Genomic DNA, 17,793 nt, shown 5'->3' on the forward strand with positions numbered 1-17,793 from the left:
TTCTTACTATAGTGCTGCTGCTTCACAGTTAATTGTGTTTTGTCTTCTGCTTTGGAAAGGTATCAGTTTTTGGAAGAAGCATTTCAAAATCAGAAGGGTGCTATTGAGAATCTATTAGCCAAACTCCTTGAAAAGAAAAACTATGTTAACTTTGCAGCTACGCAAGTGCAAAATAGGTAGGTGGTGATCTGTTATCCAACATAATGCTTATTTTAAAAAGTGTGAGCTAGCCTACAGATCTGCTTCTAGTGATGGGTTTCCCTTCCAAGTTGATCAGCTGGTGACAGTGTTAGCCAGACACCCTCACCCAGCAGACAAAATCCATATGCAGAAAAAGATTTCTGCAAATGGATCTGCTTTAAAAGGTACACAAAATGCTGCATTGTGGGGGACAACAGAATACATCCAATAACAGGATAACACATGGATAGCTGCACAGTGCCACTCTGTGCAGATCCCCATGTGCATATGTAGATTAGATATTGGCATTGATGCAGCCTCTGCTGCTCTGGTGTTTTTCATGGATAGGGGTGTAAGGGTAATCACTTAAAATGCTATTGGGGGAAAAAGTGAGCTTCCAAATATAGCAGCCTTGCTATAATATAAGCCATGTGTCCTCCTTCATTCACTCTGAATCTTCTCTCCACCCTCGCTCTACAGTGCTGTACAGTGTTGTAGCTGTGGCATGTTGGCTGGAACAACATGGGGGCCTGGTGCCCTAATGACACTTAGCACCTTTGGTTGGAAGAGCCTTCCCATTTCCTGAGCAAGTAACAAGTACAATCCTCAGATAGCCTTCCTGGCTTCCTGGGGTAAAACTGAGAGAGAGCACCGCAAGTGCAGTCACTATAGTACTGCATTGCTTTTTCTCACCATAGGGACCACAACAGATTGCTATAGCAACAGTGGCAGCATAGGCAGGGGCTTACAGAAGCCAATTGCTGCTTGCTCCAGGCAAGTAGGTGAGCAGCAAATTGCATAGTTGAAATAGTAGGTGGTATTTTTTATTAATGATGCTTTGGTTTAATTTTTTCTATTCTAAATTATTCCTTTAAAAAAAGATAGCAGTAGGGTAAACATTTTGTAACATGTGAAACAAACAAGTGGCTTTAGGACCTTCAGATGGTTAGAATATATTGTAGAAGGAAGTTACTATACAGGGTTTCTTCCAAAAATGAATGCAAGGGCTGGTTTTTTAAAAAATTTGAGTATAAGCCATGTAATTCAGCCTTGCATGGCGCAGTGGAGAAGTAACTTGCCTAGCTAGTTAGCAAGAGATTGCCGGTTCGAATCCCTGCTGGTATGTTTCCCAGTCTATGGGAAACACCTATTTCGGGCAGCAGCGATATAAGAAGATGCTGTAAGGCATCATCTCATACTGCGTGGGAGATGGCAATGGTAATCGCCTCCTGCATCCTACCAAAGAAAACCACATAGCTTTGTGGTCGTCAGTCAACACTGACTTGATGGCGCTACTTTATATGATTAGAATTTTTACCTTCATAGGATTGAAAAGTCATTTTGGGGATGTTGTAATGTTAATCTTTGACAGCACATTTTTCTCTTCCAGGATAAAAGAAGTAAATGAAACTAACAAAAGAGTAGAACAGGAAATCAAGGTGGCTATCTTTACCCTCATTAATGAAATCAATAAAAAGGGGAAGTCTCTCTTACAACAGCTTGAGGTACAACTAAATGCAAAAAAGTGTTTGGCATGAACTCTGTGTGATCGTGGCATGTATGTGGCTTTTCTGTTTTGATCACCCATCTATAGCCCTGTTCTTCATGCTGTCCATCATGAAGTTATTGCCCCCACCCCACCCCCAACTCCATATGCCTGTTCCTAACCAAAACATTGTATACACCATGTGTAAGGACAAACTGCAAAAGCCATTTAACATGTCTCATTAAAATATTAGTTTGTTTTGAATGTGAGATGTGTTGCTTGAAATATCTCGCTGATGCCTGTTTTGCTCCTCAGACTGAGGTTCTGTGCTGTTAAAGCCCAGCTATCCCTTCCTTTTTTTAATTCTGATGAGTTCCTGCCCAGACCCCATTAATAAAGTTTGCCTGAGGCAAGGAGACCACATTATTTCCCCTAGTTGGCCTCACTGAAACATGTTCTAAAATGCTAAATGTGTATATTGTAGCTAGGCCAACAATAGTTTGCTGAGTATGGTGCATTTTTTCTCAGTCTAAAACACAGTGTAGCTTTTAAACTAGGGGGGGAAACTGCACTTCAACTTTGGGTCTTCTGTGTAACATGTGGTAGTTCTGGCTGGGTTTATTATATGTGAAATGTTATAGGCTGCTTTTCAGTGGGAGATCCTCAAGCAGAGTCCCCGAAGCAGCATAAAACAATACAAATATAAATTAGAAATCAACAATCCACACAATTAAAATGTGTGCAGCACAGACACAGTTGCAAGAGAGCCAGACATTAATCAGCAAAACAAGGGGGGAGAGTTGATAAACATTAAAATCCCATAGAAACAAGATAGTCTTTACCAGTTTTTGAAAAGCATAATACTTTTGATTCTATCGACCATAGTATCCTTCTGGAGAATCTGGTTGGGGACGGCAGACATTGCTGTTCAGTGCTTCCTACCCCCAATGAGGGATAACAAATCTCTTGGGCAGTTTCCAGATGGTGTCTGTTACTCTTCAAAATCTGAACTTTTGTATGGTGTTACTCAAAGCTGCATATTGTCTCTAATGTTTTTTAACATCTACATGAAACCACTGGGAGAGACCATCAGGAGATTTGGTAAGGGTGTTATCATTATGCTGATGACACCCAAATCTATTTCTCTATGTCAACATCATTGGAGAAGGCATAACCACCCTGAGCCATTTTGGAAGGGTGGCATAAAAATCAAATAAATAAAAAATAACCTCCCTAAATGCCTATCTAGAGGCAGTGATGAGCTGGATGAGGGATAACAAACTGAATCCAGATAAGGAGGAGGTACTTATTGTATGGGGTCAGAACTCAAGAAACAATTTTGATCTGCCATTTCTGGATGAGGTCACACTTCCCCACAAGGAACAGGTATGCAGTTTGAGAGTGCTTCTGGATCCAAGTCTCTCCCTGGTATCCCAGGTTGAGGCGGTGGCCAGAGGTGCTTTTTATCAGCTTCAGTTTATACACCAGCTGCATCCATTTCTTGAAATAAACAACTTCAGAACAGTGGTACATATGCTGGTAACCTCCAGACTTGACTCCTGCAATGCACTCTGTGTGCGGCTGCCTTTGTACGTAGTCCGGAAACTGCAGTTGGTTCAGAATGCGGCAGCCAGGTTGGTCTCGGGGTCATCTCGAAGAGACTATTTTACTCCTGTGTTGAAAGAGCTAATGGCTGCCAATAAGTTTCCAAGCAAAATACAAGGTGCTGATTATAATTTATAAAGCCCTAAATGGCTTAGGCTCTGGGTATTTAAGAGAATGTTGTCTTTGTCATGACCCCCACAACCCTTTGAGATTATCTGGAGGGGTTTGTCTACAGTTGCCACCGGCTCATCTGGTGGCTACTCAGTAGAGATGTGCACAGAACTGGCTGGTCCGGTTCGGTTCGAGACTGGACTCGAACCTGAACGGACCAGTTTGGTCTGGCAACCCCTCGGAATGCTCCCCCCCGCCCCGTTCAGTCCAGGAGTGGGCGGTGGACGGAATTTTTTTAACGTAAGAAATTTTTTTTAATCTCTTCCCCTTTGGGGAAGGTTGTTGGTGGGGGTGGGGGGTGTCTGTGGAGGTTCCCCTGTTAATTAGATTTACAGCTTATAATTGTTTTAAACAGTTTTAATATTGTATTAACTTGTAAATTGTTTTAATGTGTGTTCTGCTATAGTTTTTACTGGTTTTATTGTAATCCACACAGAGACATAAGGTTTGGTTGGTATATGAATGTGTTAAATAAAATAAATAAATAAATAGGGAATGTGCAAGGCACACTTCCTGGAGGGATGGAATTCTAAAGTCTGAATGCTAAAACATAGTTTCTTATTACATGCATTGTGTTAGTGATGTTTCTGGGGAAATTCTGGATTGGAAAACTTTCCAGTTGCCTAAATTGAGTGGGAACTGTTCTAGTGTTTAACATATTTAGTAAACAAAATTAAAAATGTATTATTTTCTTAAGTCACAAAACTTTTTTAAATAGGCAGAAATAGTTGAACATAAACTTTTGATTAGGGTGATTTAAAGCACACTCAGTGTTGTTCAAATGTTAGTTTTGAGCACATTGAAAGATTTATTTGGACATTGCTTTTTTGAATACTTGTAAATGTTTTAAGATATGGCAACTCAACAGTATACCCTTTTAGACTGTTCAAATTTTAAGAAAAATGAAGGCAAAGAAAATGAACATACTGAATTTAGCATGCCCAAAGAGTTGTGTATTTTAATATTGTTTTTTCAAAGATTTCTCACACCCACTCACATTTTACTCCTGGAAAGAGAGGATTGGGGAGGGGGGGAATTTGAAGCCACCTAGTGTGACAGTTGTTTTATCATTTGATTGTTAATTTTATGAAATCATACATTATTAGAAATGGAATGTTCTCTATAGGAAAATACAATTGCAGAATATTTTGTCCTGCAACACTGCTATGTTGAAATTGTTTTAAATGGTTTTCCTTTTAATCTGTTTTATGTTGTTGTAAACCACCCAGACACAGAAGTTTGGGGCAGTCCTCAAATTTGAAAAATAAATAACATGTTGCTTTAAAATAAAGAAGGCTGATGCATCACTGCCTTTAATACTGGTATGAGTTGGGTAGCTGAAAGCAGGGGTGTAGTTAGTAACAAACATCAAGAGCTGAGTAGGGTTTTTGTGTCCCCTTCTCCTCTTCCCCCCTGCAACACTACTTTTATTTGGTAAGTTGGTAGGCGATAGCTTCCTGAGCCTTGAGAATTGTCATTGTGTTCATCGTCAGTCAATGGTCATTAGAAGAAATTCCTCCCAGACTGTCAAAAGATGGAGATACACTATGAGTTTTACAATTTGCTTCAGATAAGCGCTTCTATGAAGCATTATGGTATAAATTATAAAGCAGTTTATGAAGCCATTGCAATGCTTTTGTTTTGTGATTTTAATTTTCTGTATGAATTGTTTCAGCATCTTTTAGATGGAAAAATTCCTGTAAACCGCCCAGAGGCAGAAGTTTGGGGCGGTGCACAAATATCCTATACCATAAAATGGTTAGGTGTGCGGCCGTGCTACCCGTGTCTTTTTGGGCCGTTCTGGGCATGCGTGGAGCGCATGCCTAGATCGGCCCAAAAAGACACGGCTGCCCGGACACGGGCGGCCATGTTGGCCATGCAAGTGCTGCCGCGGATGCCGCAGCCGGCCGATTCCTCCTTCCCCGCTCCCCCCCCCATGATTAAGGGCCTAAATGGCCCAAAAAAATTGCAGAAAAGATACGGCCGCCCAGACACAGGCGGCCATGTTGGCCCGAACGGCCCATGCACATGCTGCCGCGGCCGCCCGATTCCTCCTTCCCCGTTCCCCCCCACATGATTAAGGGCCTAAATGGCCCAAAAAATTGCCGCCACGGCCAACTGACCACCCACCCTCCCAGCTGGCCGATTCCTCCTTCCCCGCTCCCCCCCAACAAGATTAAGGGCCTAAATGGCCAAAAAAAATGCCCCCGCGGCCGCCGCCACCGCCGACCAACCGCCCACCCTCCCAGCTGGCCGATTCCTCCTTCCCTGCTCCCCCCCTACATGATTAAGGGCCTAAATGGCCCAAAAAAATGCCCCCGCGGCCGCCACCACCGCCGACCAACCGCCCACCCTCCCAGCTGGCCGATTCCTCCTTCCCTGCTCCCCCCCTACATGATTAAGGGCCTAAATGGCCCAAAAAAATGCGGCGGCCGCCGCCAGCCACCCTCCCAGGTGGCCGATTCCTCCTTCCCCACCCCCCCATGAATAAGGGCCAAAATGGCCCATGAAAATGCCTCCGCCTCCGCCGCCGCAAACTGCCCACCCAGCTGCCTGAAACCTCCTTACCCGATGCAGCCCAAGACAGACGGAGAAGAAGAGAGGAACTCACGAAAAGAGCTCCTCTCTCTGCAGAGCCACTGCCCAGACTGTATTCAGTTTTGAGATTTTAGAATCAGTGTTATACTAAATGTTTCCGTTTCTACTGAATAAGCAAATATTGTGTAACTAGATGTCTAGTTCTTACTCTGAGGTTCTCTCCCCCACATTTTATTCAACATGTGTGCTCTATTTCTATTTAGAGTGTGACCAAGGAGAGACAGATGAAACTAATACAACAGCAGAATGACATCAGTGGTCTATCACGACAAGTGAAACATGTGATGAATTTTACTAACTGGGCCATTGCAAGCGGTAGCAGCACTGCATTGCTCTATAGTAAGCGACTGGTAAGAAACTCTTAGTTCTAATATAGCAAGTACTTTATAAATGCTGTTATGCTAATCTTATTTTTTTTATTGAAGCAGAGATAATTCTGCATCATTGAGGAACCCACACTTTCCTTACTTTGGTCAGGGTGCACATATATATTGAATGCATGCTTCATTCTGAACTTGATGCTTAAGTTACTGTAGAATGTAGAATCTTGGTTTTTACAGATCAACTAGTCACACAACACTTCTACATCACCAAAAACAGGATTACTCTGCATATAAAGGGCTCATCGTCTCGAACACTGAATTTTAGTTTATAGTGTTGCATTGGGTCTGTCTTAGCAATGATTGTGGGCTTGGGTCTGTTACCCATTCTGATATCTGTCTCTTCTCACAGATCACATTCCAGCTACGGCATATTTTAAAAGCACGGTGTGATCCTGTCCCAGCTGCTAATGGAGCAATACGCTTCCATTGTGATCCCACATTCTGGGCAAAGAATGTTGTCAACTTAGGTGAGAGGGTGTTCTGTTTCTCTGAAAAATGAATATAATGTGTAAAAACTATGTATACAATAAGTGGCATGAAATAGAAGATGTGGCCTACATTCAGATTAGTTTTGCACTAGTGATGCATGCCTCTAGGCAGTTTTGTGGAGCTTTGTGTTCTGGGACATCTACAGCATTTTGCTAGTACCAGAGCTAATTTGAAACAAAGGCTCCTTTTGTTGCACAGTGTTGTGCAACACTGTTCTGGTTGTAGGCCAGTATTTTCTGTAGACTACTACTAAACTTGATGATGGTGACATGGATAAAAACTACCATAAGATTGCTTCCATTTGTTCAAGGACACCTTCCCTTTCCTGCTGGTAGCCTCTCAAATTCCTATGAAAATCCTCTCCTGAAGTTGGAAGACCTTCTAGCGCAGTCCCTTTTTAGAGGGACAGGATAATCTTACACCTCCCCTATGCTCATGGGAAGTGCCTTTCACTCACAAATGGGGAAATTGTATCAAGCCAGTAGCTTTGCAATATGCAGCCACTTTCCAGATGCCTCTCCTTTTCCTGCACTATTTTGCTTGCCCTTTGTATGTCTTCTTCACTAGAATAGTTCCTTCTACATTTTCTGTGTATCTTTATTCACTTGGAAATTAATTGTTCTTTTTCGTGGTCTCTGTGTATCATACTTTGGTTTGCGCCTGCACAGAGCCAAGCTTTGGACCATTCTAGAACTTTACCATATAAGCAAAAAAGAGCAGGAAAAGGGCTCCCTCTAGCAGACAGCTCACCTCTCTCCTTCAGTCTTTCAATGACTGCTACAGTGACTGTGTCTTCGGTTACCACCTTCTGCTTTGCCTCTTTTCTGCTGGCAGAATTGACCAAAAGTAGCAAGTAGTTTGCCCACTTTCTCTATTTTTTGTTCTTGTTCTGTCTTAGAGTTTTGGTGTGGATTTGTTATCACACCTGTCCCCCCACCCCACCCCCCCGGCCTCCTATGGTCACAAAAGTGATCTTCAAACGCTGCTCCCAGTGCTCAGCTTATGCTCCGTTTGTCATGGATTTACAAGGCAAGCCCACCATAACTGGGCAGTTTGTCTCCATGCCTTAACTCTTTTAGCGAGCTCATCTGTTGCTGGCACACCTGCCTTTTACGTCTCTTTTATTGGGGCTGCAGGATTAGCGGTGATAATGCAGTCTGCACCCGACATGCTACCTGGCCCTCCGCAACTACTATGCAGGCCCCAACGGCCTTCCCCATAACAGAGAATGTGCTTACAGCTCTGGCACCGAAACCAACTTTCTAGGGGCCTTTGGGCTCGATTGCAATGGCCTTGCAAAAAAATCCCTTCTACCTGAGCCATTGTTGCGAAAGGGAGATCCAGCCACAAAAGGGGTGGCGCCCTTGTTGGTACCAAAGTTAAAGTCAACTAAACATTACTCATGAAGACATTAATATGCTGCCCTATAACTTACATTAAGCATATAAGCATTTTTATGGCTCTTAGATCTTAATTTAAAGTACTTATGTAAATCTGGAAGTGATCCGTTGTCATCATGAGAAATGGACCCTCTGGATAGATTAATTAGCTCCTCTGGCGCCCTTCCCTGCCATGCATGTGCTCAGTGGCTTCCTTTTCTCAGCAGTTTGGTGCCATTTTAATTCATTTTTATGACGCTTAGATCTTAATTTTAAGTACTTCTGTAGTTCTGTATATCTTCAGGACTTTATGCCTGAGGTTATGTTTCCAGGCAAATGTAAAACTTTCAGACTGTTAACACAGAGGCTTTGTAGTTAATGAACACTTTCTCTTGTTTAGGTAATCTTGTTATTGAAAATAAGCCAACCCAAGGTTACACTCCTAACGTAGTTGTGGGACAAGTTCCCCCAGGAACAAACCACATCAACAAACCTCCAGGGCAAATTAATCTTGCACAGCTTCGGCTTCAGCATATGCAGCAGCAGGTGTATGCACAAAAACACCAGCAGTTACAACAGATGAGGATGGGGCAGCCTGCAGGGCAGATGCCTCGCCAGGCAGGCCCACAGATGCTACAGCAACAGGCAAGTTCTCATGCTGCTTTAATTTTCAACTCATTTTAAACACGAAGGTGGACCTTTGACATAGAAACTGAGTACTCTTAAAGATCATGCTGAACAGTATTTCTTTTAAGTTAATTGAGACCTGTTTTTATTTTTAAATTAAATTCAAGTAGCTGTTGTGCTGTCATATAAAGGGTAGAGGGGAGTAGCGTTTATGTTGGGGAAATGGAATACTCCCCCCTTCTCCACCTTAAGAGCAAGTATTTTAAAATGCATAATGTTTTGTAGCCTCCAAGATTGATAAGTATGCAGACCATGCAGAGGGGTATGAATTGCGGTCCTTTCCAAGCCCACCAGATGAGAATGGCTCAGAACGCTGCTCGTCTCCCAGGGATACCACGCCACAACGGGCCACAGTACTCCATGATGCAGCCACACTTACAAAGACAAGTATATGCTGTGTGCACATTTTGTTTCTCACCTTTCATTTAGACAAAAATGGCTCTGTTTATATTGATATGACACTTTTACCATAGTAACTTTTTAATCTGCTTGCATTTTGCTGGTTCTTTAAGGAACCACATGATATGAATCTTGTAATCTCAAATTTTACTAGCAGCATGCAGAATTTTGAAGCTCATGTAACATCTAGTGAATACTATTGAAACTTTATTTTTCTTAACTGTATTGCAAATTGACTGGCCAGCTACTATGTTGATATGAAAATAGCTTTTGTTTTCCGATTAAAGAATGTAGGAAATCTTGAAAAACAAAAAGAATCAAATTGAGTTAGAATGGGAACAGAGAAACATTTGGGTTTATTCTCAAAATACTGTAGATATTTTGGCTTCTTCAAACTTGTAGCAGACTAAATGTAAAATGTGTATTAGATGCTGAAAATAGCAGGAATCATCAACAATGGGAAACAACAAAAGATACAAAATTGTATCAAAGAAACAAGCTTTGACAGCCTATAATTTTGCATGTCCAAGAGAGAGTTTGCTTCTTTTGTCACTATCATAATGAATTCTATTCTCTCTCCCCTCCTCCCTTTTTCCCCCTGCACAGCATTCAAACCCAGGACATGCAGGCCCCTTCCCAGTAGTTTCTGTGCACAATAATACTATCAATCCAACAAGCCCTACGACAGCTACCATGGCCAATGCTAACCGTGGCCCAACAAGCCCATCTGTAGCAGCAATAGAGCTTATTCCCTCAGTTACAAACCCAGAAAATCTACCTTCCTTGCCGGATATCCCTCCTATACAGGTTAGTAGACTATGTAATAAAAGCTGACTTTATTATGTTAACATTTCTAAATTGTATGATGTTCAGTGTTGGGGGCCCTCAAAGCTCTGCGCTTGGCCCCTCAAGCACAGAAGGCTTCCATGTTCTCCTAAGCTTGCTGGTGGTGGTTGACCATACTTCCCACCTTCCCCATTGGTGAATGGGAGGGATCTTCAGTGGTGGCAGCACCTTAGCAATTTACCACATCTGTGTGCCAGTGAGATGAAAGATAGAAAGGAGTTGCCAGTACTGCTGAATCGCTCCACAGTGGACACTCCTCTGTGACTACAACTATGGCCAATATTTGTATACTGCTTTTCAACAAATGTTCTCGAAGTGGTTTACATAAAAAAATAAAGATAGTTCCCTGTCCCTGTATTATTATTATTATTATTATTATTATTATTATTATTATTATTATTATTATATCCCCCTTGTGCTGTTGGGGGGAGTGCCACTGGTGCATGGGGGCTGCTGGGGGTGGTGGCGGCATGTTACCACAGCAGGAAGCTATGTAGAGCAGCAGAAGAGCAGGTTCAGACCTGCTCTCCTCATTTTAAAAGGTCCCTATCTGCTCTTCACATCTGCATGAATCACAATTTGCACTATCTGAGCACAACCTATCTGAGACCAGCTCCATGACCTCAGGCAGGGAGACAGCTGGGCAGTGGGGTAGATCGTACACTAACAGAATCCCCATTCTGCCATGATAGCCCAACAGTAGGTACAAACGCTCTGAACTGGCACTCACTTGGACCGGGCGCCTAGAGGGTAAAATAAAGCTCTTATAATTACAGCGAAACTCCCTCCCTGGCACTCCAGCTTGTGTTGATGCTGCACTAAATACCCAGGTGGACACAGCTGGGAAAGACTAATCTTTCCCAGTTCCCCTACCCTGGTCTCTGTAATACAAACCACGTCAGCCCCTTCCTCCACAATTAAATTGTGGATGATGGAGACTTTATTCTGGACTGATGTGACATTAAACAGCAGCACCAGCAGACCCAAGGACAAGCCAGTAAGGCAGCCAGGAATCCTCCTATAATGGGAACATATTCATGTTCTATATACATTCAAATAAAAATGCTAAAGAAAATCCTCATTGTCTCTTAAGATTTTACAAAATCAACAATATTCTGTGGTATGGTTCATTTGTAACCATGCAGTATCCTAGCCATCCTGACAGACTGGTATATTAAATATAAATATGGCAGGACGGAATGTTCAGCTGTTTTCTCTACTATGTGAGTCAATCTAGTGGTTAAATAGGTGTCAGTGAAAATGCAGATGAATCTTGATGTCCCTTCTACTGTGCTTGGCAGAATCACTGTGTGACTGTCCTCTCTTTCAGCTGGAAGATGCTGGTTCCAGTAACTTAGATAATTTACTAAGTAGATATATCGCAGGCAGCCACCTACCCCCTCAGCCTATAAGCAGCATGAATCCTTCCCCTGGGCCCTCTGCACTATCTCCAGGCTCATCAGGTAAGCTGGGAAGAAGCAATGAGATCTCTCACTTCTATTTAAACCAAGCAACACATTATAGTAACGCATGGTCCAATGAGAGTTTAAAGAAAATGGATGTTTCCAGAACAAGTTGCCAGATCTTAACCACCACATTTTTATCATCATCCAGTTATTTCTAATAACTTCCGTAATAGCACTAGTTAACATTTTTCACTAGTGTACCCTTTATATGGTCACTGCTTTGTTTGTTGGTTTGTTTGTTTGTTCGATTTTTAGACTTCCCTTACAAATAGCTCAGGGCAGGTCACAAACATAAAAGACCCTTTAAAACAATTTAAGAGCACTGGAAGGCCAGGCCGAATTAATTACTTTAATAGAAGTGATTTTTGTGTTTAAATAAATATCCCCCTTATGCACTAACCTGTAAAGAAAAGGAGTATGGCAGTGCAGCCTAGGGCTCATAAAGTGCTTCAGGCTGTGCTATAACAAGATTCCTGCCTAGCAATAGTCAGAAGAGGAAGCCAGGAGTTAATAATGAAAACAGCATTGTTATGGCTCTTGAGTCAGAGTATTCCTGTTTTAGGCACATACCAGCAATTATTGTCTCTTGACAGCTGTGTCTAATGCCTATGGCAGCTAAACTGTGGAAAGGGTACAGTTGCCATGACTGGTATGGAGCTGAACAACTGTCTTTTGGGGGGTATCTGTTCCACTCTTGTGCTTCTGTACTATGTACAGGCATTGCAGCTGTGTAATATTTTGTGCCAAAGTGGATCCAAAGCCTCACTCTGCAAAATTCTACAGTCCCAATATGCAAATTAGCTCAATTGGCTATTGTGCCACTGTTGTGGACTTTTGAAAAGAAGTGAAAAACACAGGAGAAAAAAATTATTTTCAGTGTATAGGCCATTCCCTATATATCTGAACAAATGAAATGGTGGAAATCAAATGGTAAGCATTCTGGGTCATACTTGTATGTATGTACAGAAAATGTTCCACTCATGCAAGAGAGAGAGGAACAGTTTTCACAGACCCTGCCTTCCCCTTTCAGCCTCCTGTAATATGTTGTTGGTGCTCACTTGACCTCCAATGATATTTTCTGGGGGCTACAGAGAGAAGGGAAATGAGTGAAAATCACCCCATCTTTCCTTGCACAAGTGAACATCTTCTGTCCACCCAGATACTAGTTGGTCTGCTGTCCACTAAATTCTACTTCTCAGTGTATGGTAGCCTCTTTGAGAGATATTGCCAGTAATTCGTGAAAAGCTTTGTCTCGCATTCGCTTCACCCCTGTAACTTTTTACCTAATAATTTTCTTTGGGCCAGTTCAAACATCACACAGAACCAAGATTAATCCTTGGTTTTGAGCCCCATAAGTCAGCCTTGGGAGCACACATTCCCCCCTTCCTATTCACCTGCAGTCAGAAGAATTCTACTTCAGAATTGAGACTGGAAACACTCCAGGGTTGGTCATGATGCATGAACCGACTGATCCTGGCTTATTTCAAGCAAAGCAAAGTCTGAACACAACTTCAAACCTTAGGTGCATATTGTGGTTTCTAGTACTTTGGTTGGAATAAACCATGATCGGTCTGTTTGGGTGTCACGACCTAAGGGAGGGGAAGGGAGAGGTCCGTCTCCAGTTACCATCGGTACATCTGCTGGCAATTCGGAACCAGACCTTTTCTGTAGCTGCTCCTGGCCTATGGAATGCACTCCTGGCAGATATCCACAGATTAGGCTTGCTGTTGGCCTTTAAGAGAGCCCCCAAAACCTACTTGTTTGGCCTGGCCTTGCAAGGTTTTTAAATTGTTTAAAGTATTTTAGTTGGTTTTTAATGGTGTTTGAATTTGTTTTAATATTGTTTTTAGCACTGTGTCTTAAATGGTGTGTGTTGTTAAATTTGTTGTACACTGCCCAGAGCCTTTGGATGGGCTGGTTTATAAATTAACTAACCAACCAACCAGTCTTGGCTTATTCCTAGCCATGATCCTGAAGCAGAATTGTTCCAGTGGGTGGGCAGGGCAGGCGGACGGGCACATGCTGATTGATGGTGTGTAAAGCCAAGGTTTAATATTTGCTTTGTTTGACATCTGAACTTGTCCATTGTTATCAGCATATTAGTGTAAAGGTAAAGTGTGCCGTCAGGTCAATTTCGACTCCTGGCGCCCACAGAGCCCTTTGGTTTGTTTTGGTAGAATACAGGAGGGGTTTACCATTGCCGCCTCCTGCTCAGTATGAGATGATGCCTTTCAGCATCTTCCTATATCGCTGCTGCCCGATACAGTACCAGCAGGGATTCGAACTGGCAACCTTCTGCTTGTAGGTTCCCTTTAAATGTGTTAGATGTACTTCATTCCACTGACTTAATATACAGCCATTAATTGTCCATGGTTGTAATTACTCCTAGTATAGCTTCCAAATGTTTAGCTTTTATTTTCTATATGAATGTGACTCATTTCATTACCAGTGATGTTATCTATTCTAACATATAGGGGATATAGGATATCATCTGCATAGCTACAGTTACATGCGTGTCATGCCATTGGTGTAAACATGGATTAATCCTTTCTTAGGTTTATCGAATTCTCACACCCCAGTAAGACCACCCAGTACTTCCAGCACAGGCAGCAGAGGCAGGTGAGTTGCACAACTTCACAACCAGCTGTTAAGGTCTTATTTACTGGGAACTGAATGCATATTTTAGGATCAAAAACTTTTCGTTTAAGAGAAGATGTAAGGCTCCTTTAAATTCATTCTTGCATTTAAAAAATATGGACTTAATAAATTAAGGCTCTCACATTAACTTATACACCATGTAAGGTGTTTTACAGTCTTTGTGCTTGCTTCCAGCTTGGGGGTCCATGTAACCACACTTTTTGTTGATATTTCCCAGTCCTCTGCAGGTTGAAGGCAGCTTTGAAGTTGCAGATCAGCACCATGCCAGTGTTTATTAAGAGAGATGCTTCTGTTTTCTAAACTCTTAATTGCGACAGCTAACCTCATGCAAGATTCTAATCTTGAGCTGCAGAGCCTAATCTTGAGTATGGCATTATCAGAACAGTCTTGCTGTGCTGATATTTTAAATTCTAAGAGTTTAATTCATTTAAAAATTAACTAGCCTTTGGGGAATCCCAATACTTTGAATATGTACTTATAAATGAAGGACATACCTCTTTTTCTTCCTTGTGTTAATTTGTGCTTGATACAGACACATGCCTTAATGTCCAGCAACCTCCATTCTTGAGTCTCTTAGCATGGTGTATCTACCTTGATCTGGATCATGATCCATTGGATCACTAGAAAAATGGGTTCTGCGCCTGTGCAGGAACCTCTTGGCCTGACTACGTACGTAGCTCCTCGCGTGTGCCCAAGCTGCTGCTCATGCCGTGTCTTTGTTTATATGCAGCAGTTGGGCCTCCATTAGTCAGTTTCTTTTTGACCGCCAGAGCACTAAGACCTCAGCTAGGCCCCTCGGTTCATTAGAAACAACGTATCTTTTGAAAGGACAACAAAATATCTCTAAAGATTGCTGCTTTACTGTGACATTGAAAGTCTAAAGTAACGATTCACTAAACATAAAGGCGACCGGATAAACATAGCCACAAACCGGGCTAGGCAGCCTCCATGATGGAGGCAAAAACAATGTTTAAACACTGCATAAAATGCCGCACAAAACTTCCAACGACCGACCACTGTGATGCCTGCCTCTTATGCTTAGGTGAAGGTCATAATACTACAACTTGTGAAATCTGTGGTGCATTCTCGAGGCAAGCTTTAAAAAAATAGAGCATTACACCTCAGAACTGCACTGTATGACGAGGTGCTGTACCCGGCCACTCCATGCCCGAACTTGTTATCAACATTGTCGGAAGCCTTGATGTTGAGCCCGAAATCAATTGACCATGGGTCTGCTGAACTAAGGGAGTCCAAAACCGGGTCAGCTAAGGAACATCTTAAAAAGCCCAAAGAGTACCCCACCAAGTTGCACAAACACAAGGACTGGAAATGAAAACAGGCACTGCAAACTCCCTCAGAACGAGAGGAGACTGTGCCGGCAAAGCAGCATTGCACACTGTCACCAACGGCTGCACAGGGAAGCCCTTTGACATGGGGAACTGAGAGCTCCTGCAAGCTGTGGAGCCCTTCTCGTGGTGTCTCGGCAAGAACAGCAGGAAACACCCTGTCAGCCCCTTCAGCAGTCGGGGTGCAGATGGAAATAGTTCCCACTAATATAGACCACCTCCTCATAGAACAGCGTGGCTCAGAGCGAGGCAGGTTAGGAACAATTGACCGGCGTTTGGCTCCGATGCCGACTTCCACGACCTCAGCAAGGAGACACTTATACTGTCTCCCGTGCACACGCCTGAGCAATCCCCCTCAACCCCGAGTGCAAGAGGCACAGGGTTGATTCAAACAGATCAGACTTCATAATGATGATTTTGACCATGGGGAGAATAGAGCAAATTCTTTGTTGGAGTTCCTAAACTCGTTGTCAAACGCACATACTGAATCCACTTTCCAAGGTTTCCAAAGCATGGCACTAGATGCAGAGGAGGATGTGGCCATAATGCCACCACCCCAAACACCTTCAATGTCCCCAATAAGAGATATGCATCAGCTGGCCCATACTCAGCACCACATTCTAGCTCCAGTACAGGCACTACCTAGTAAGGCACCTCTAGCTCAGGCAGCTTCGGCAGCATCACCAATAGTGGGGACGACACCTGCTCAGTATACTGTGCCACAAGATAGGGACCAATTAATTCCATCTGTTGCACAACCAGCTCACCTGCCTGGAGACTACGCTGAATATCTCCATTGGAAAATACGCCAATTGTCAGGCACACAACTGGCAGCACACTCCTTGACAACCAACACACTCCTTGACCTCGAAAGCCACACGTGTGCAATACACCAAAGGCAGCCTGGCATGCTGCAGGACGACATGGGGAAAGTACCATGAACCCTCCCCAGGAACCATCTTCCCTACAATTAGGGGAATGCTCTACAGACTCAGAGGAGTCTGAAGGTGAAGGTAGAGGAGAAAAGTGTTCCACTTGTGCTGGAACGCGTCGTCCAGTGATCCCTTGCCCTGCCCTTCAGACTTTGAACTGCCCCGTGGGTTTTCACCAAAGTAATGGCTGTAGAGGTATCTTATTTGAGGACAAAGGGCCTGACAGTCTATCCTTGTTTAGACGATTGGCTAATAACCAACAGCAACAGAGAACAACTCATCAGCCAAATCTGCACAATGATTCAACTTCTGCAGGATTTGGGAATCAACATCAATTGGAAGAAGTCTCATCTGGAACTGAAGAAACGCCTGAACTTCATAGGGGGTCTTTTGGATATGGAGATGAAAAGGGCATATTTTCCGGCAGAACACTTTCAACACATCTAGACTCTTGTCCAACATTTTATGTCCAACCTGACGCAAAAAAGCAGAGAAGATACAACAGTTAATGGGCTTGATGACATCCTGCAACTCGACAGTACGCTACACACGACTACGCATGCACCCGCTGCAGAGTTGGTACCTCAGACACTTCCGGCCCAATGTAGACAGTCTGAAACAGGCGTTGAATTTGCTACACTGGTGACTCAGAGGACAATCTCTTACAGCGGGTTCCATTCACACCACTGACACCAGCTCATTGGGTGACCACAGATGCGTCCCTAATAGGTTGGGGCACACATTGTGGAACTCATTGGATCCAGGGCACGTGGACAGACGAGCAAGCTCGACAACACATAAATCATTTGGAGCTTCAAATGGTATTCCTAGCGCTGAAGGCGTTCGAACCCATGCTTACCAGGTCTGTGACACAAGTCCAAATAGACAACACAACAGCCATAGCCTACCTCAAAAAACAAGGGGGCACGGTTTCCCCGTCTCTGTGCAGCCTAGCCATGAGGCTATGGGACTGGTTCCTTGACCACACAATATACCCAGTAGCCATACACATCAAGGGAATGAACAATGTGTTGGCCGAAACTCTGTCGGACCAGCTTCTAAGACCAGCGGCACGAATGGGAAATCAAGAACACTTATCCAGAAAATTTTCCAGCTATGGGGCAACCCAGAGGTGGACTTGTTTTCCACGAGTGCCAACAAAAATTGC

At 43.2% G+C, this 17,793-nt stretch overlaps 1 protein-coding gene across 4 annotated transcripts in view; it reads left to right on the forward strand.

The window, feature by feature from the left end:
• Window positions 1-17,793, forward strand: part of TRIM33 (tripartite motif containing 33) — a 96,841-nt gene that overhangs the window by 59,658 nt on the left and 19,390 nt on the right. For 2 of the 4 annotated variants that reach the window (XM_053245922.1, XM_053245920.1), the window contains exons 5-13: window positions 60-176; window positions 1,571-1,685; window positions 6,244-6,390; window positions 6,773-6,890; window positions 8,692-8,936; window positions 9,204-9,365; window positions 9,984-10,184; window positions 11,554-11,686; window positions 14,245-14,308. In XM_053245922.1, coding sequence (XP_053101897.1) covers window positions 60-176; window positions 1,571-1,685; window positions 6,244-6,390; window positions 6,773-6,890; window positions 8,692-8,936; window positions 9,204-9,365; window positions 9,984-10,184; window positions 11,554-11,686; window positions 14,245-14,308 — 1,302 coding nt within the window. Of the gene's footprint in view, window positions 1-59; window positions 177-1,570; window positions 1,686-6,243; window positions 6,391-6,772; window positions 6,891-8,691; window positions 8,937-9,203; window positions 9,375-9,983; window positions 10,185-11,553; window positions 11,687-14,244; window positions 14,309-17,793 lie in introns of all 4 variants that reach the window. The other 2 variants (XM_053245919.1, XM_053245921.1) reach the window with 1 other exon arrangement.

Source organism: Hemicordylus capensis, chromosome 4 (genome assembly GCF_027244095.1).
Source record: "Hemicordylus capensis ecotype Gifberg chromosome 4, rHemCap1.1.pri, whole genome shotgun sequence".
Classification (NCBI taxonomy): domain Eukaryota; kingdom Metazoa; phylum Chordata; class Lepidosauria; order Squamata; family Cordylidae; genus Hemicordylus; species Hemicordylus capensis.